General features: G+C 48.1%; 1 protein-coding gene across 6 annotated transcripts in view; it reads left to right on the top strand.

Annotated features, from left to right (window-relative positions):
* The window catches only part of ARMC9 (armadillo repeat containing 9), a 138,498-nt gene that overhangs the window by 37,826 nt on the left and 84,584 nt on the right, over nucleotides 1-16,088 (top strand). For all 6 annotated transcript variants that reach the window (XM_030875505.3, XM_060301740.2, XM_030875712.3 and 3 more), the window contains 3 exons: nucleotides 5,468-5,502; nucleotides 8,456-8,567; nucleotides 11,604-11,696. In XM_030875505.3, the coding sequence (XP_030731365.2) occupies nucleotides 5,468-5,502; nucleotides 8,456-8,567; nucleotides 11,604-11,696 (240 nt within the window). The remainder of the gene's footprint in view (nucleotides 1-5,467; nucleotides 5,503-8,455; nucleotides 8,568-11,603; nucleotides 11,697-16,088) is intronic.

Raw genomic sequence — 16,088 nt, 5'->3', positions numbered from 1 at the left:
GCCGCACTGGAAATACAAGTTACAGTACTTCCCAGTGTGATAGCATGAAATATATTAAAGACGCAGGACATGTGAATCCTAGGAGGCATCTACTTCCAGAATCAACCATCTTTGTTAGCAGTGAAAAGCTGCAGGGGCGGGGGGGGCGGGGGTGGCGGTGACCCTTCGGGGAGGTGGCCGCGTGCCGATGTTCAGGAAGCCTTGCTGTGGCACTGCTCTGCTAAGGAGGGTACTTCCCGAAGCTTCCTGCTGTGTGGACTGTGGCTCTGCAAATGAAGTCCAGCCTCTTCAGCCTTGGCGTTCTCCCTCAGGCGGCTTGCTTAAGTCTTGGCAGGACGCCTGCCCTTTCCCCATGTTGCCACTGCATTTCGAGGCAGCCTTTCTGGGCCCAGTGCTCTGTGTATCGAGGACGGGGAGTTGCACACCTGGTTCCCCTCTCCCTACCACACCTCATACACCAGTGCCTGTCACGTACCTGAACTGACCCTGCTGATGTGAGGATTGAATACCTTTGGTCTCATCAGTCGGTAGGACCGTGATCGGCAGAGGGGAACTGTGCCATTAGCTCGGACCTTTTCCCTGACCTCCAAACCCAGACTTACCGGCCTTCTCCCCGTGAATGTCTGACAGGCACGTCACACTTTCCGTGTCCCAACCCAGGCTCATCTTTTCCTCCACACGGGTGATTTCCCTCCTGTGTTTCTGTCTCAGCAAATGGCACTCCAGGGAACCCCGGGGGTCACCCGAGGCTCTTCCCTTTCCTCCGCCCTGTGCTCAGGTGGCCGTGGGGATCTGGGCGGGCTTCCTCCCTCCTGCCCTGCCTCTGTTGCTTTGTGTCTGTTCAGGCTCTCCCTCTTTCTGTCCTGGCTTAAAGCAACATTTCCTGCCTGGTCTCAGTCTCAAAACTCTTAGATTCCTGATGGCTCATTCACACGGGAGCTGGAGTGACCTTTCTGGTTGTGTCTTATTTATTTACTTATGCCCACAGGCTTCAGGAAGGATTCAGGTACATACAGGAATCCCATCTGGTTACTCCCTTGCTTAATACCTGTCATTGCTTCCGGTCCGACGTGCTCAGCATGGAGTCCCCAGCCCTCCACGATCTCATGCGCATCTGTCTCTCTAGGCCTGACTCGGGTCTCAGAAACCCCAAGAAGCCCCAGCGCCCCAGCCCCCGGCACCTCCCCAGGTGTGCGCATAGCTGTGCGCCTTGCCCGGCCCCAGGCTCTCAGCCGCCTTCAGGCTGTGGGTGGCGCGGCAAGGCCAAGGGTTCAGACACTGGGCACTCCCACACCGCGCGCACACGTGGCGCCGCTTCCAGATCGCATTTGCACAGTTTTGCATCCCAGCGCTCCCCTTCTGCGGTCACAGCCCTGCGTTTTCGCGTTGTGTCCGTACAGGGCTGGCCACAGCAGCCCCCCTTGCCCACGTGGCGGGGGTGCCCCTCTGGGCCCCCGGCTCCTGTTGCCTCTCTGTCGCGTGGCCGACACACATTTCCTCAGGTTTCCCGCAGGGGTGACTTAACCTCTCCTGGTGACCATTCCCCGTGAGGTCGCCTGACAAGAGTCCTGCCTTTGTCCTGCACCGCACAGGCGGCACCTGGGTTCAGCGTTAGTCCCACGTGAGCGGGGCCGGGGAAGAAGGGCTGGCAGTGGACCAGCCTGGTCCGAGGAGGTTTCTGGCTCCAGGCGGGGCCTTCCTGTCGCCCTGGGGCTCGCAGCCACTGCTGGTGTCGGCGAGGCTCCTTCTTTCTGACCCTCCCTGGGCTGCGCACACCCGCTGCTCCTGTGGAGCAGCAGTTCCCGAAGTGTGTGCATTGAAGCCAGTCCCATGGGATGTCCCCGTCCCCAAGCAAACTGTTGATGTCACAAGTTTGAGACACGCTGGGTACTGAGATTCACGACCCTTAGCCGTACACCAAACTCCCTGGAGAAGTCCCACAGTGACAGGCCCCTGTCAACCCAGTCCACCTCCAGTCGCTCGTGACCCAGGGACACTCTCGCCACATCACACCTCCTCCCGGTTTCTCTAAGCACACTTCCTGACGTCATGCGTCATTAGCAAAGCCCCTCATCCTGCTGTTGTCACCAAGAGTGGTCCCAGGCTCGTGTGGCCCCAGTAACGCCCTCGCCCACACCATGACCCCGAGGGCCGGGCTCCGCTTCCTTGCCTGCAGCTGGGAAGGGGTGGGGCCGTAGTTCTGCGTGTTCACTCTCGGCTGAGGTAGCAGTTCAGTTCTCCCACGTCCAAGCGTTGCAGAGAGTCCTGCCCTGAGCCCGGCACGGCACAGGCGCTCAGTGACTAACTGACAGGTGCATACGTTCCTCGTTCCACTGGCCTCTACCTGTGCCCGGAAAGGGCTGCCACACGTTCACACTGTGCTTGCCCAGTGGAAAGCGCCACCCCTCTGCGCCCACGTCCGCCGTGGCCGGGGCGCCGGCCTCCTCCTGGTGCCCCAGGCCTTGGGGGCCTTACTCTGAGTGCCAGCGTAGAATCCTGGAACTCACACAGCGCCCACTGGGGCTGCGGTCAGGGCCTCCTTAGCGAGGGGGTGCTCCCTGGGCTTGTCGTCCATACTCAAAATCCAGAGTTACCTTGAGAGGGAAATTATTCCAGCTGATGATGATTCTGGGGCCTCTCCCAGCTTTCTCTTCCTGGGGCTTTTCTTCCTTAGCCAGACTGTCGTAGCTGTGTCCACCCCGCCTACGCGCAGAGCAGCGCCCGCAGCTGGTGGCAGTGACCTTTAGAAATCCAATCCAAGGTAAAGGTTAGTCAACAGATCAGAGCAGCCCCCTCAGTGTTCGAGTATTCTTATTAACGCCTCCACCTAAGAAGGAAGTGGTAGCCGTCACCCACTGTGAGTTCTCCATTCCATGGGCAAATTTATACTTGGGTGTCAATGTTAAGGTCAACTTCTTCATAACTTACGCTCAGTACCTCTCAGCTCTAGCATCCCCGTCAGCACTGGGAGCTCAGCATGGACAGGCAGAAGAGAGGGGAAGCTACGCTGACTTCCGTGCGCCCTCGTTGGCATCTGCACCCTCGTTGGCATCTGCACCCACTGGTATAGCATTGCCACCATCTTGCAGGCGAGGCACGGAGATTTATTTGATCATTGATTCTGCCCACTGGATTGCAAGCTCTCTGAGAAGAGGGCTTTTGCCTTGCCCACCGATTTCAGCGGTGCCTAGCAGAGGCCTGTTAGATTGTGGGCAGCCAGTACTTACTGAATGAAATACCACACCTTCCTCCCCGTTAGGAGCAGGCTGGGCCATTCTCCCCTCGGCTCATTGCCCGCTTTAAAAGAAAAATTTTATTTACTTGATTGAATAGTAAAGTCTCAATACTGTTTAACATACTGGCTCTTCTCATGAAAGGGTCAGTTATTACTGCTTTTCAATTACTTTCTTCACAGGGCAAATAGAATGATATAGAATTTAGCAAAAGAGAAAAAAATCAGTGTTTTAAAAGATAGAGAACACTTTTTTTTTTTTTTTTTTTTTTTTTTGCGGTACGCGGACCTCTCACTGTTGTGGCCTCTCCCGCTGCGGAGCACAGGCTCCGTACGCGCAGGCTCAGCGGCCACGGCTCACGGGCCCAGCCGTTCCGCAGCACGTGGGATCTTCCCAGACCGGGGCACGAACCCGTGTCCCCTGCATCGGCAGGCGGACTCTCAACCACTGCGCCACCAGGGAAGCCCGAGAACATTTTCTTAATTATGAAAAAAGGGGGTTGTATGTAAATGAATTTTATTTGTGGAAATATGAAGTAGCCAATATCACTAACTTTAAAATATTTTTCTCTTGTGTGTATATTATGCGAGTGTTTTACTATGGCTGTGTCCTTCATTGACCACATTACTGGCTCCTTGATCCCCTTAATGTGTTAGACAAGTCATTTAGATGACATTTCAAACAATGTTCTGAGCTCCTTGCTGTTTAAGCCAATAACAGGAATAACAAGTAATTAATTTTTAAAAAGTCAAAGGTTTTAAAAAAAAAAAAAAAGGAAGGAAAGGGGATTCCCTGGCAGTCCAGTGGTTAGGACGCCGAGCTCTGACTGCCGAGGGCGTGGGTTCAGTCCCTCGTCGGGGAACTAAGATCCCACAAGCTGCACAGTGTGGCCAAAAAAGAAAAGGAAAAGTCAAAGGTTAAAAGTTACAAGATCATACATGGTCATGAACCATTTAAAAGCAGGGTTTTCGGTCTTCAAGGTGAGAATACAGGGATCTGTAAATACTGCGAAGGGAAGCAGTTGAGAACGTGGCCGATTTATTACATTTAGTAAATCAGTCAAGTATTCTGGAGTGCCCACTTTTGGAAGTCAGTCTTCATTCATGCATTCAACAAATAAATGTTGATTGAGTGCCTCTGTGGTCCAGGTACTGTGCCAGGTGCTGGGGACATGCAGGTGCTATATCTCCAGCCCTTGTGAAACTCCGTGTCTGCTAAAGGAGAAAGAGACAGAAATGGCTGCAAAATGATCACAGTTCAATATGATCAGCGTGGATAATGTTCCGTTCGAGGGTTGTGGTGACGTAGAGGGAACTGAGCGCTACTGCCTGCCCCTTCGGGAAGGGCTGCACAGACGGCTGAGACTTCCTCTCGTCGCCTCTACTTCCTTTTGTCCCCTAGAGTTCTTTTAGAAAAATTCCAAACATTCTATCATTTTACCTATAAATAATTCAATATACATCTCTAACAGATAAGGGCCTCAAAAAACGAAAAACGTAGCCACAGTGTCGAATATAATTAATACTAATTCCTTAGTATCATGTAATACCAGTGCAGTCCATTTTCACATTTCCCGTGTTTTCTCAAAATGTCTTTTACGGTTGGTTTGAGTCCATCCAAACAAGCGTCATTCACAGCATTTGGTGGTTTCTCTATTTTAGTACATGCTTAATACCACGTTGCTGTAGTAGCAAAAACAAAACAATAAATGGGACGTGCCCGTAAAGTAGGCAGTGATTTGGCCTATAGGCAGGATTAGAAGGGAGTAGGGTGGGAGGGGGATCGTGAATTTTTTCCATAAACACCTCTAGAGCGACTTGGTGCTAAGTGCATGTGTTATTTGTATACTCAAAGATAAAATCTTAATAAAGAAGAAAACCAGGATAATAAACTGATTTTCACTGCTTTTGTTCTTTATGATGTCTTTGACTAGGCAGCTTTAAGTTCCTCTGGGAGCTTGGTCAGGGCGAACCCACCCGTTTTCTTATAGACTGCTGCTTGGAGTGGAGTAGCAACAAGCCAGAGGTGGGTGGCTTGGGAAATGCATCAGTAGGGTATTACTAAACTTGGACTTGGGCTAATTTTTAAATCATATACGATTATGGTTGGAGAATCCTGGTGGATGAAACACTTTGCAAATCCGTTGGTTCTGTGCCGTTACAGTGATTTGGGATTAATGCATTGCTGTCAATGTCTAACATGATCTCTTTCCTTCTCTCCCCCTCCCCCCTCAGGCTTCAACCATGTTAAGAGCCTCCTTGGCACCCGTGTAAGTAACTACTCTTAGGAATTGTTATTAAGGGGAATAGCTATGGGTAAAACTGAAATTCGAAACAGTTTTAATAAAAGCTCTTAACTGCCTCGCTTAGACGAATTCCTTTGATTAAGCTGGAGCTACATGTGGGTATTAAAGGAAATACCAGTAATCATAAGTAATACTTATAAAATACTTACAAAAATATCTTTTAAAGTCAATTCTATTTACGTTGGTGAGGTAGCATCGAATGGAAGAAATTGTTGAATTGTTCCTATAATATTCTATAGAAATCAGTTTAATCTACTGTCGTACGGCAGTCCACAGAACGTGGCAATGTCTAGATTTTATGTTCTCTCCTGAGTCACATTGTGACCAGGGCCACAGGATAGCTCTGTGTGTGCTGGGGCGTTCCTATCCAAGTCAGTTAGGCTGTCCCCCTGGGGGTATCTGAGGCACGGGGGCTTCACCAGGCATAGGTGTTGCACTAGCAGGGAAGTTGAGAACCTTTGGCATGGACACGAGGACTAGGGTGGGTTCTGGTGACCCTCTGAGCCAGCCTTGGGTGGTGGTGGGGATTGGAGGGTGCTATGATATTACCAAGACACCTGCGGTCGATACAACATTCCTCCCTCCCTCGGTCTTGCCCGAGTCTGACATTAACCCTGCACTCTGTTCACTTCAGATGGTGGCTGTGGAATGCAGTGCTTATGAGCACGGACTGCCAGGGTTCAAACCCCCCTCTGCCACCGGCTCTGTGACCTTGGACCACTTTTATAACCTGTCTGTACCTCAGTTTCCTCATGGACTGTGGGAGAGTGGCTGGACCACAGAAATGGGGGATAGCCGAGCAACTTAGTAATATTGCCATTATTGGCAAGTAAATATGGCCCAAACATATATGACCGTTTTTCCTCCTTTGAGTAGAAGCTCCCCAGCTATAGAACATTATCAAACTTGGCTTTACAAATGGAACTTTTGTTGTCTAGAGAAAGAGCCTGTTTGCATTTTAAATTAAAACTTTCTTTCATTTTGAAATAATTTCAGAGTTGCAAAAATAGAACAAAGAATTCCCATATACCCTTCACCCAGATTCCCCAGTGTTAATATTTTACACAAGCCCAGTGCAGTTATCAAAATCAGAAAATTAATGCTGAAAAAGTCCTGTCCTCTAGTCTGCAGGGCTTATTCACATTCTATCTGTTGTTCTGTTATGTCCTTTCTCTGGTCTGAGGTTCAGTCCAGGATCACACGTTAGTCTTGTCACGTCTTAGTTTCCTTTAATTTGAAATCATTCTTCAGTCTTTGTCTTTCGAGGCCTTGACACGTTTGAAGAATACTGACCAGTTATTTATAATTGGAATTTTTTAAAGTATTTGTATTCATTTTTAAACTCACAATAGTATCTGCCTCTGGAAAAAAAAATCAAAATAATCAATGTACCATGAACAGAGGTTTACTATTTGCCATATTAAATAGAAGACTCTGACGCTCCTCCCCAGGAGTGTTAACTGAGACCCCATTCGATGCCCTCTTTTCTGGCTTTTTCTTCCAGGCCCTATAAGAGGATCTCATTTTTTCTTTTAAAAACTAACCTTAAGGGAACACCCTGGCGGTCCAGTGGTTAGGACTGTGTGCTTTCACTGCTGAGGCCACGGGTTCGATCCACGGTCTCGGGGAACTAAGATCCTGCAAGCTGCGTGGCGTGGCCAAAAAAAAAAACTAGCATGTAATTTTTTCCTATAATGTAAGTAATACATGCTCATTATAGAAAATTTGAGTCTATAGAAACATGAAGAAGAAAATTTAGAGAGCCCCAAATCCTACCTCCCAGAGGTATTAGCTCAGTTTTTACTCCACCCTTAAAAGCAAATGAAACCCTACAGCTTCAGTCTTTTCACTCAATTCTTCATGAATTCTCATTTAATATTAATATTCTCTGCACAGTATTAGAAGAATCATATTTTGTTTTGTTCTTAGTTTTTTTATTTTGAAATGATTATAGCTTCATAGGAAGCTGAGTCCCTCAGTGTCTCAGATAAGGTGATGACATCTTATCTGACTGTAGTACAACAGCAAAACGAGGAAATTAACATGGAGACAGTGCAGACCTCATTCAGTTTTCCATTTTTCTATACACTCCAATCTTCTTCTATTCAACAAAACAGAATGTGAAGATACTTGTTTTAGTGACAAGGCATCTGAGGTGGTCCCTTTTGTTTCTGGCCAGCCAGATGCAGGTGTTGGGTCATCTGCACCGTGTGGATCTCTGAACAGCGGTCTCTCTTAGTTGAAACCTGCCTTCGCCTGAGGTCTGACTCAGAGTCCTCCTGAGGAGGGTTTGCAAATTGCCCTACTTACTACCTGTCTCACTGGCACGTCCCCACTGCTGCTTCCTGGCCACACCCTCCTACCTCCTGGATGGTCAGCTGTGCGCCTCGTCGTCACAGTTGTTTTCTGACCCCTGTTCTGTCCTTCACATCCCCCCAAGCCAGTCCGTCAGGCTTGAGAGGGACAGTGGCTTCAGGTTTTTAGGGAGGACCCTAGGGTAGCCTGCTGAAACTAATAGGCTTTGGACTTTGCTCAGGATTCTAAATAGACCTCAGGATTCTATGATGCCTCCAAGGTGATTTCATCCCCATGGTGCGGAGCCCTGGCCTATTGTGAACGTGGTGGTATCTAATCCCATTAGGCCGAGACTCCTTGTTTTAGGAAAAGTGTTATATAGACCCTGGTACATGCAACAGAAGAGACAGAGCTGAGCCCGTTGAAGCTGGGGTGGGGGGCCTGGAACCCAGCCCTCTTGGTGGAGGCCTGGAGTTAACGCGAGGAGCACAGAGAGCAGGTGGGCCACTGCCCGTCCAGCATGTCAGAGCAGCTCTAGATGAGACTGTCATGATACTCAGGAGGTGTGATGAACACGCCCTTTTGCTCTGTTCTTTCTCTTTGAACTTGTGTTGCTGAGTAGGAAATTGAAGGATGTCCCATTACTGCCCTCCTTGGATTATGAGAAACTGAAGAAGGATTTGATTTTGGGGAGTGACCGCTTGAAAGCCTTTTTGTTGCAGGCTCTGCGCTGGGTAAGTACCTTTTTCTTGAAGTTAAAAAAAAAAGGGGGGCTTCCCTGATGGTGCAGTGGTTGAGAGTCCGCCTGCCGATGCAGGGGACACGGGTTCGTGCCCCGGTCCGGGAAGATCCCACATGCCGCGGAGCAGCTGGGCCCGTCAGCCATGGCCGCTGAGCCTGTGCGTCCGGAGCCTGTGCTCTGCAACAGGAGGCCACAACAGTGAGAGGCCCAGGTACCGAGGAAAAAAAAAAAAAAAAAAAAGACCATGCTGGTTTTCTTGGCTGGCTGCCTTGCCTGTATCTTTTAACCCATCTTCTCAAAATCTTTCTTCATGCTTCCTGCTGACACCAAGAGTGCAAATGAAAAGCAGCTTCTGAACATCACTGTGGTCTCTTTTAAAAAACCCCTATGTTGACGTCACAGCTGCCATTGCCTTCACTCGATGATTTGATACATGATGATTTGGTACATGTAGTTTCAAGGCCCCGGAGACGTCCTGGCATCTGGTCCTTCCCTGGTCCTGAGCCAGACTCACAGCTGGTGGCGTCGGTATTTTAGAGCACGAGTCCCGCTCACACTGACCCCCGCAGACACCTCTGGATTTAGGTATTCCCGCGCAGCCACACGAGGAGGCATCAAGGGTGAAAACTTATTAACAAGTCTTTAAGGAAAATAGAGTGTAATCTAAATGGTTACTTTTCTGAGAATTCCCTGGTGGTCCAGTGGTTAGGACGCCACGCTTCCCCTGCAGGGGGCACAGGTTCGATCCCTGGTCAGGGAACTAAGATCCCGCAAGCCACGCGGCACAGCCAAAAAAAAAGAAAAAAAGCCTTCGTTTAAATAAATAAATGGTTGCTTTTCTCGCCAGTTTTCAGATTGATCACAGTTAAGGCAGTGGTTCTCAAGCTTTCTGGTCCCAGACCTCTTGACACTGTCAAAAATTACTGAGGAACCCAAAGAGCTTTGTTTATGTGAATTTTATCTACCAAAATTTCACAGTATTAGAAGTTAAAGCTGAGAAAACGTAAAATATATATTTATTAATTCATTTAAGATGAACAGTAATAAACTGAGGACATAACATATTTTTTTATGAAAAATAACTATTTTCCAAACTAAAAAAAAAATTAGTGAGAAGACTGACATTGTTTTCCACTTTTATAAATTTCTTTAATGTCTGGCTTAATGGGGGGCAGCTGGATCCTCATCTCTGCTTCTACGTTCAGTTTGTCACAGTATCTATCACGCTTCATATGACCTCTGAGAGGTTGATCATTAAAAAGGCAAAACATGCCTTAGTATTATTATGAAAATAATTGTGACCTTCTAGACTACCCTGAAGGGACTCTCCAAGTGTAGTATGGGGAACCCTTCTAGATCCCCAGGGTTCCCCAGACTACATTTTGAGAACTGCTGGCCTAAGTCAACACTGGTTCACTCTTTTTTTTTTTAATTTTTATTGGAGTACAGTTTATTTATTTATTGGACTCTCTCTAGTTGTGGCGAGCGGGGGCTACCCTTCGCTGCGGTGTGTGGGATTCCCATTGCAGTGGCTTCTCTTGCTGCAGAGCACGGGCTCTAGGCGCGCAGGCTTCAGTAGTTGTGGCATGCGGCTCTAGAGCGCAGGCTCAGTAGTTGTGGCACACAGGCTCAGTAGTTGTGGCGCACGGGCTTAGTTGCTCTGCGACATGTGGGATCTTCCCGGACCAGGGCTCGAACCCGTGTCCCCTGCATCAGCAGGCGGATTCTTAACCCCTGGGCCACCAGGAAAGTCCCTGGTTCACTCTTTAACTGAATAATCTATTCTAATTCACCTTGAAATAGTGTCAAACCCCTTCATGGATCCCCAAATTTCAGGTTATCTTGACGTCCAAATGCCTCTGAGTGATTTCCCCATCTCTCTGGGAAGCACTTGCACTCTGACGGTTGGCAGTGCTTCCGGGAATGTGGTCTGGAGGAGCGCTCTGAGGACGCTCCAGGATCAGCAGGGAGAGTCCTGGGGCCACTGTGTCTGCTCTGGTTCTGTTGACTAGAGTGGGTGGGTGGCGTGAGTAACCGCTAGCGGCTGTCCCTGCCCGGAGGTTTGCCCCTGCTCCAGTTACCAGCCTCCCTTTGGTTCTTCGATTATCCGCCGGGCACTTGCTATCGGTCCATGCTATTAAGCCTCTTGGCGAGACAGGATGTTCCTTTGCTGAATGAATGTCATAGAACAAGCAGGAAAAATAAAGAGATCCTTGTAATTCTGTCTGAGACCCCTCCAGCCCCTCACCCCTCCACCCCAGCCCAACAGTAGCCTCCGAACTCACCAGAAGGGCGGCAGCCCCTGTGACCGTGTAAAGCCCATGGGTGAGAAGGCGGGAAGAGCAGCAGACTGTCCGGAACCCAAAGGTGGAGGTCCTGAGAGGCCGGTGTTCCGGAGAGGTGGGACCCACTGCAGCCAAGGAGGGAGGCCCTGGGGGAAGAGAGGACCGTATGCAAGGAGGGCGGTGCCAGGGGTGCCACACACGCGCACGCACACGCACACACAGTATCCGCAGTGCTGCTGTGCCGGCCCCTGTGGGACGGGTCTGCTCTGTGCGCCTGGCGCTCATTCACGGCCCCCCCGTCGGGCACCACGCAAAGGCACCCTGTGTTTTCACACCCCCCTCAGCTGGACCACACGTCCCCAGCCCCCACTGCGCTCACATCCCCCCGTGCTGCCCAATAGTCTGCTCGTCCTTCGGGTACCAACTCTTGAGCCACTTACGGCAAAAAAAAAAAAAGCCCTCTGCAGGCATCGGTGTGCTGTCTCTTATCTCCTCCCTTACAGTCCAGTCCAGTACAGTCCTTCACTGCTCTGGAGGTTACGTGTGTAAGTTGACTCCTGCATCGCCCATCCAGAAGTACGTTGTAATTTTTTGTTAACTGGCTGGTTGGCTGGTTGGCCACCCGGCTGGGTATTACTCATCTTGTTTGGTGAAATGCATAGTTACTGGTGCTACCAGCTGCGGGAACAGTTTCCTCCACATCGACACTTGGGTCCTGTTGCCCTTGTTTTTCTTCATTCTAGCGCTTGACCACATCGCACCCTGGAGAGCAGAGGGAGACCGTTCTGCAGGCCTACATCAGCAACGACCTCTTGGACTGTCACAGCCATAGCCAGGTGGGTGAGAGAGGGGCCAGCGCCCAGCCAGGGCCTGCATTTCTGGGAAGGATCTCAGAAGGAGGAGGCTTTCATTTCTATGCATATCTTCATCGTAGTGACTGTATGTCAGCCTGGGGCTTCTGTTAGCTTCCGAAATCTGCTGTCCACCCTGGACACTGGCCCACTTTTCACTTCTAATGCAGAGTCCTAAACAAGTTAGTACTGCTGGATTCAACTCTGCAGCCCTTTTCTGCCATTTTTCCTTTTCTCAAATTCCCCGCTCTTTCTCTCACCCCACTGCTTACCATGAGTCCTGAAAACTCAGCATGACTTACAAGGGGCAAGGCAGGTAAGCAGATTCAAATTGTTTTCATCTGGGCCTGACTTAAAAAGTGTCTTGGGCTTCCCTGGTGCCGCAGTGGTTGAGAGTCTGCCTGCTGATCCAGGGGACACGGGTTCGTGCCCCGGTCTGGGAAGATCCCACGTGCCGTGGAGCGGCTGGGCCCGTGAGCCATGGCCGCTGAGCCTGCGCGTCCAGAGCCTGTGCTCTGCAACGGGAGAGGCCACAGCAATGAGAGGCCCGCGTACTGAAAAAAAAAAAAGTGTCTTCAACACTCTTTGTATATAGCTTTGGACCAGATAGGTCTAATGGTGCAGTGGGAAAAGTATGGGGTTTAGAGGGAGATAAACTGGTTTCAAATCTCTGCCCCACCGACTATTGGCCAGACACCCTTAAGCAAATTTCTCAGTCTCAGGGAGATTTCCACCACCAAGAAGGGGCCATCACCTGCCTCGTGAGGTTGTTGGGATGGCTGCATGTGGTCACGTGTGGGGAGAACTTAACCCAGGGCCCAGCTCGGAGGAGTCCTCCTCCCGCCTCCTCATCGCTCTTCCCCAGGGTTCTCAGCACCTGGCCTCCTACCGAAGGAGGATCGACAGCTTGAACATGCCCTATGCAGAGAAGATACTGCATCTCATTATTTCAGTTTCATCCAAAATGCTCTAAAAACTTCATCTCCCTACTGTTAGGCTTCACAGTGTGTGCCCTGAGTGCAGTATCAATACCTCTTAGGATCGCTGATGAAACAGCCCCGGAGAAAGCTTGTTGCGCGTAATCTGTTGTGTGCACAGGCGACAACATTTAAGGGTTTTGAGTTTCTTCTTTGTACATAATCGTATTGTTCCCATGAAACAGTTAAGTATGAAAAATAGTCCCTCAAATTCTTATTTTCTTTTCCTTTTTTTTTGTTGGTATTTGTAATGGCACGGAAACCAGCCTATAAGACACGAAGCAGCTGAAGAATATACTGTCATGACTTAACGAACTCAAATTCAAAGAGTGAATTCAATACTGATTCTTTCTGAACTGTGATATTTCATTGAATCTAAGATGTAATTTCTCCCCCCATTTTAGCATTTCCGAAACTGGGGTGTATCTAATAGCCGATGGCCTGTTACAGTTTACCTTGCAGTGCTTTTTTCTTTCTTGGTTATATATAAAAAAAATAATATGTCCTCCCATGAAAGGTGTCTTAGGTTTTGTGATATATGATATTTGTCAAAATGCCGAAATCTTTATAGCCACTGAAGATGTCATATCTTCCTCAGGTCATTATTTTTAATTGCTATCGCTTATTTATTTTTTTTAATAAGGAATGAGCTGGAGTTACCTTAAGATGTCAGAGAATCTGCAGAGCAGGAGAACTCCTTGGGAAACATGGGTGCCGTGTCACCATGGCACCAAAATAAATTGGGAGATATATATATATATATATATATATATATATATCCCACGTTTTTATATATATATATATATATATATATATATATATATATATATATATATCCCACGTTTTGTTTATCCATTGATCAACAGACACTTGAGTTACCTCTACCGTTTGGCTGTTGTAAATAATGCTGCATTGAACATGAGTGTGCACACCCTCACTTTGTCTCAGTCAGTTCCTTGCTTTTCTTTGTAGTGTCCTCATTTGCATGTGTACCCTGAATAATATAGTGTTTGATTTGGGGTTTGCTGAGTGGCAAGCACAGACTTTGCTCTGCAAGGAAAGGGTACTGTTCCCATGTTAGATGAAGGCACCTAGGGGAAGATGACATGAATAAAATTGCTGGATTATAATCAGGCGTAGCTTCCCTGGGCTCTTAATGGTCCCCTCTGGGGACATTGGTAATCCAAGTCAGGACAGAGTCCCAGGAAGCACAGGGCCTCTGGCAGGGCTGAAAGGTAGGCCAGGTGCTGGTTATCCAGCAGCAACGTGTATGGCCAAGGGGAATGGTGAGCCGCTCTGTAATCTGGGTTTTTAAGCTTGCCTCGTCTACTTCTAGTTCTCAGGAGCTGATCACATGCGAACACTTCTGTGGGGATGAAAAGACTTTCCACAGCTGATCCACACAGCAGGGTGTGAATGGGGGAGCTGGAGCTTCATCAGAACAAGGGCAGGGGTATCCAAGTGTGGATGACTCTGGGCTCACCTTACCCAGGTAGTTTGCACTCTATTTGAAAATATGTTACATGGTGCACTACTTTGGATCTCTGGCCGTATTTGCTAAAACCGCATAGTCTGTGTCCTAGCAGAACCACTCCTAAGTATAACCCCAACAGAAATGTGTCCATACGTTCAACTAAAAGATGTGTAAGAATGCTCATAGCAGCACTATTTATAAGAATCAAAACACTGGCTATAACCCAAATGTCTCATCAAGAGTAGAATGGATAACTCAACTGGGATATATTTGTAAAATGAGATGTCTAGAGCAATGGGAAGGAGCACACAGCATACAACACGGATGACTCTCACAGACATAATACTGAATGAAAGAGTCAGACATAAAAGAATACATACTGCATGACTTTACTTATTAAAACATTTAAAAATGGACAGAACTAACCTACGATATAAGAAGCCAGGAGAGATATTGCCCTTGATTTGGAAAGGGACCCCGGAAGGGCGTCTGGGGCTTTGGTAATGTTCTGTTTCTTTCTTTTTTCTTTTTTTTTTTTTGCGGTACACGGGCCTCTCACTGCTGTGGCCTCTCCCGTTGCGGAGCACAGGCTCCGGACGCGCAGGCTCAACGGCCATGGCTCACGGACCCAGCCGCTCCGCGGCATGTGGGATCTTCCCGGACCGGGGCACGAACCCGTGTCCCCTGCATCGGCAGGCGGACCCTCAACCACTGCGCCACCAGGGAAGCCCAATGTTCTGTTTCTTGATTTGACTACCGGTTACCCACGTGTCATCAAGCTGTACACTCATGATCTGGGCAATATTCTGTATGGATGTTATATTTCAATAAAAATTTTACCTAAATGAATATGGTACAGTGGCAATAGGCATCTTGGGGATGACAGCCTTTGGTATGTTACTCTCTTGAGTCAGTCATTCAGCCTGTACTGGTGGCCCTCCACATCTGGGGCACAGCTGCCTTCCAGAAATCTCTTTTCACCAAACGTATGTTGATTCCTTGCAGCCCTTTCCTGAATTGGATCTCTGTTTCCAATATTCCGGATTGTCTTCTTGGTGAAGCCTTTAGTTAATAGCTTCTAGAAAAAGGATGGATGGGGAGTATATTTTTCAAGACTGTGTATGTCTGAAAATATCGTTATTCTTTGTATAGAACTCTGGGTTGTAAATAATTATCCTTCAGAATTTTGAAGATATTGCTTCATTGTCTTTTAGGTTCCAGTGTTGCTGTTGAAAAGTCCCAGGCCATTCTAATTCCTGACCCTTTGTATGTGACCTGTTTTTTTCTCTCTAGAAACGTGTTGAATCTTTTCTTTTTCACCAGTGTTAATGAATTTCCCATTGATGCCTTTCATGATGTGTATTTGACACTGTTTTGGGCACTTTGTGACCCCTTTCAATCTGACAACTTTAGTTCTGGGAACTTTTCTTGAGTTGTTTTGTTGATGATTTCCTCTCTTGTTTTCTCTGTTCATTCTTTCTGAATGTTGGGCCTCTTGAACTGGTTCTCTATCTTTTTTCTCATATTTTCCATGTTTTTCATTTTGTTCCACTTTCTGGGAGATTTCCTCATCTTTATTTTCCAACCCTCCTGTAGAGTTTTTCATTTCCCTTTTTTGTGTTTTTTTGTAGCATTCTGTTGTTTCATGGATACAGTTATATCTCTGAGGATATTAATGACAAATTTTTGTCTATTTTTAGTTTTCTTCTCCCTGCACAGTCTCATTTCCTCCAAGTTGCTTCTCTCCCCTGCCCCATTTGTTTTGGCCTTATTTTCCACATTAGAAACTTTCCTTGAGTTCCTGGTAGACCTTGGTTATCTCCTGATGTTTAGAGTGGAGGGACTGAAAAGCTGACTGGTGGTTCTGAAGGTGAGGGTCAGGCCTGTAGGCATAGAGCTCCACTGAGGGTGACCCTGGTGGGCCAT

Source organism: Globicephala melas, chromosome 7 (assembly GCF_963455315.2).
Source record: "Globicephala melas chromosome 7, mGloMel1.2, whole genome shotgun sequence".
Classification (NCBI taxonomy): Eukaryota; Metazoa; Chordata; class Mammalia; order Artiodactyla; family Delphinidae; genus Globicephala; species Globicephala melas.
The sequence above is the reverse complement of the archived record's forward strand: the minus strand, read 5'-3'. Positions and strand labels throughout refer to the sequence as shown.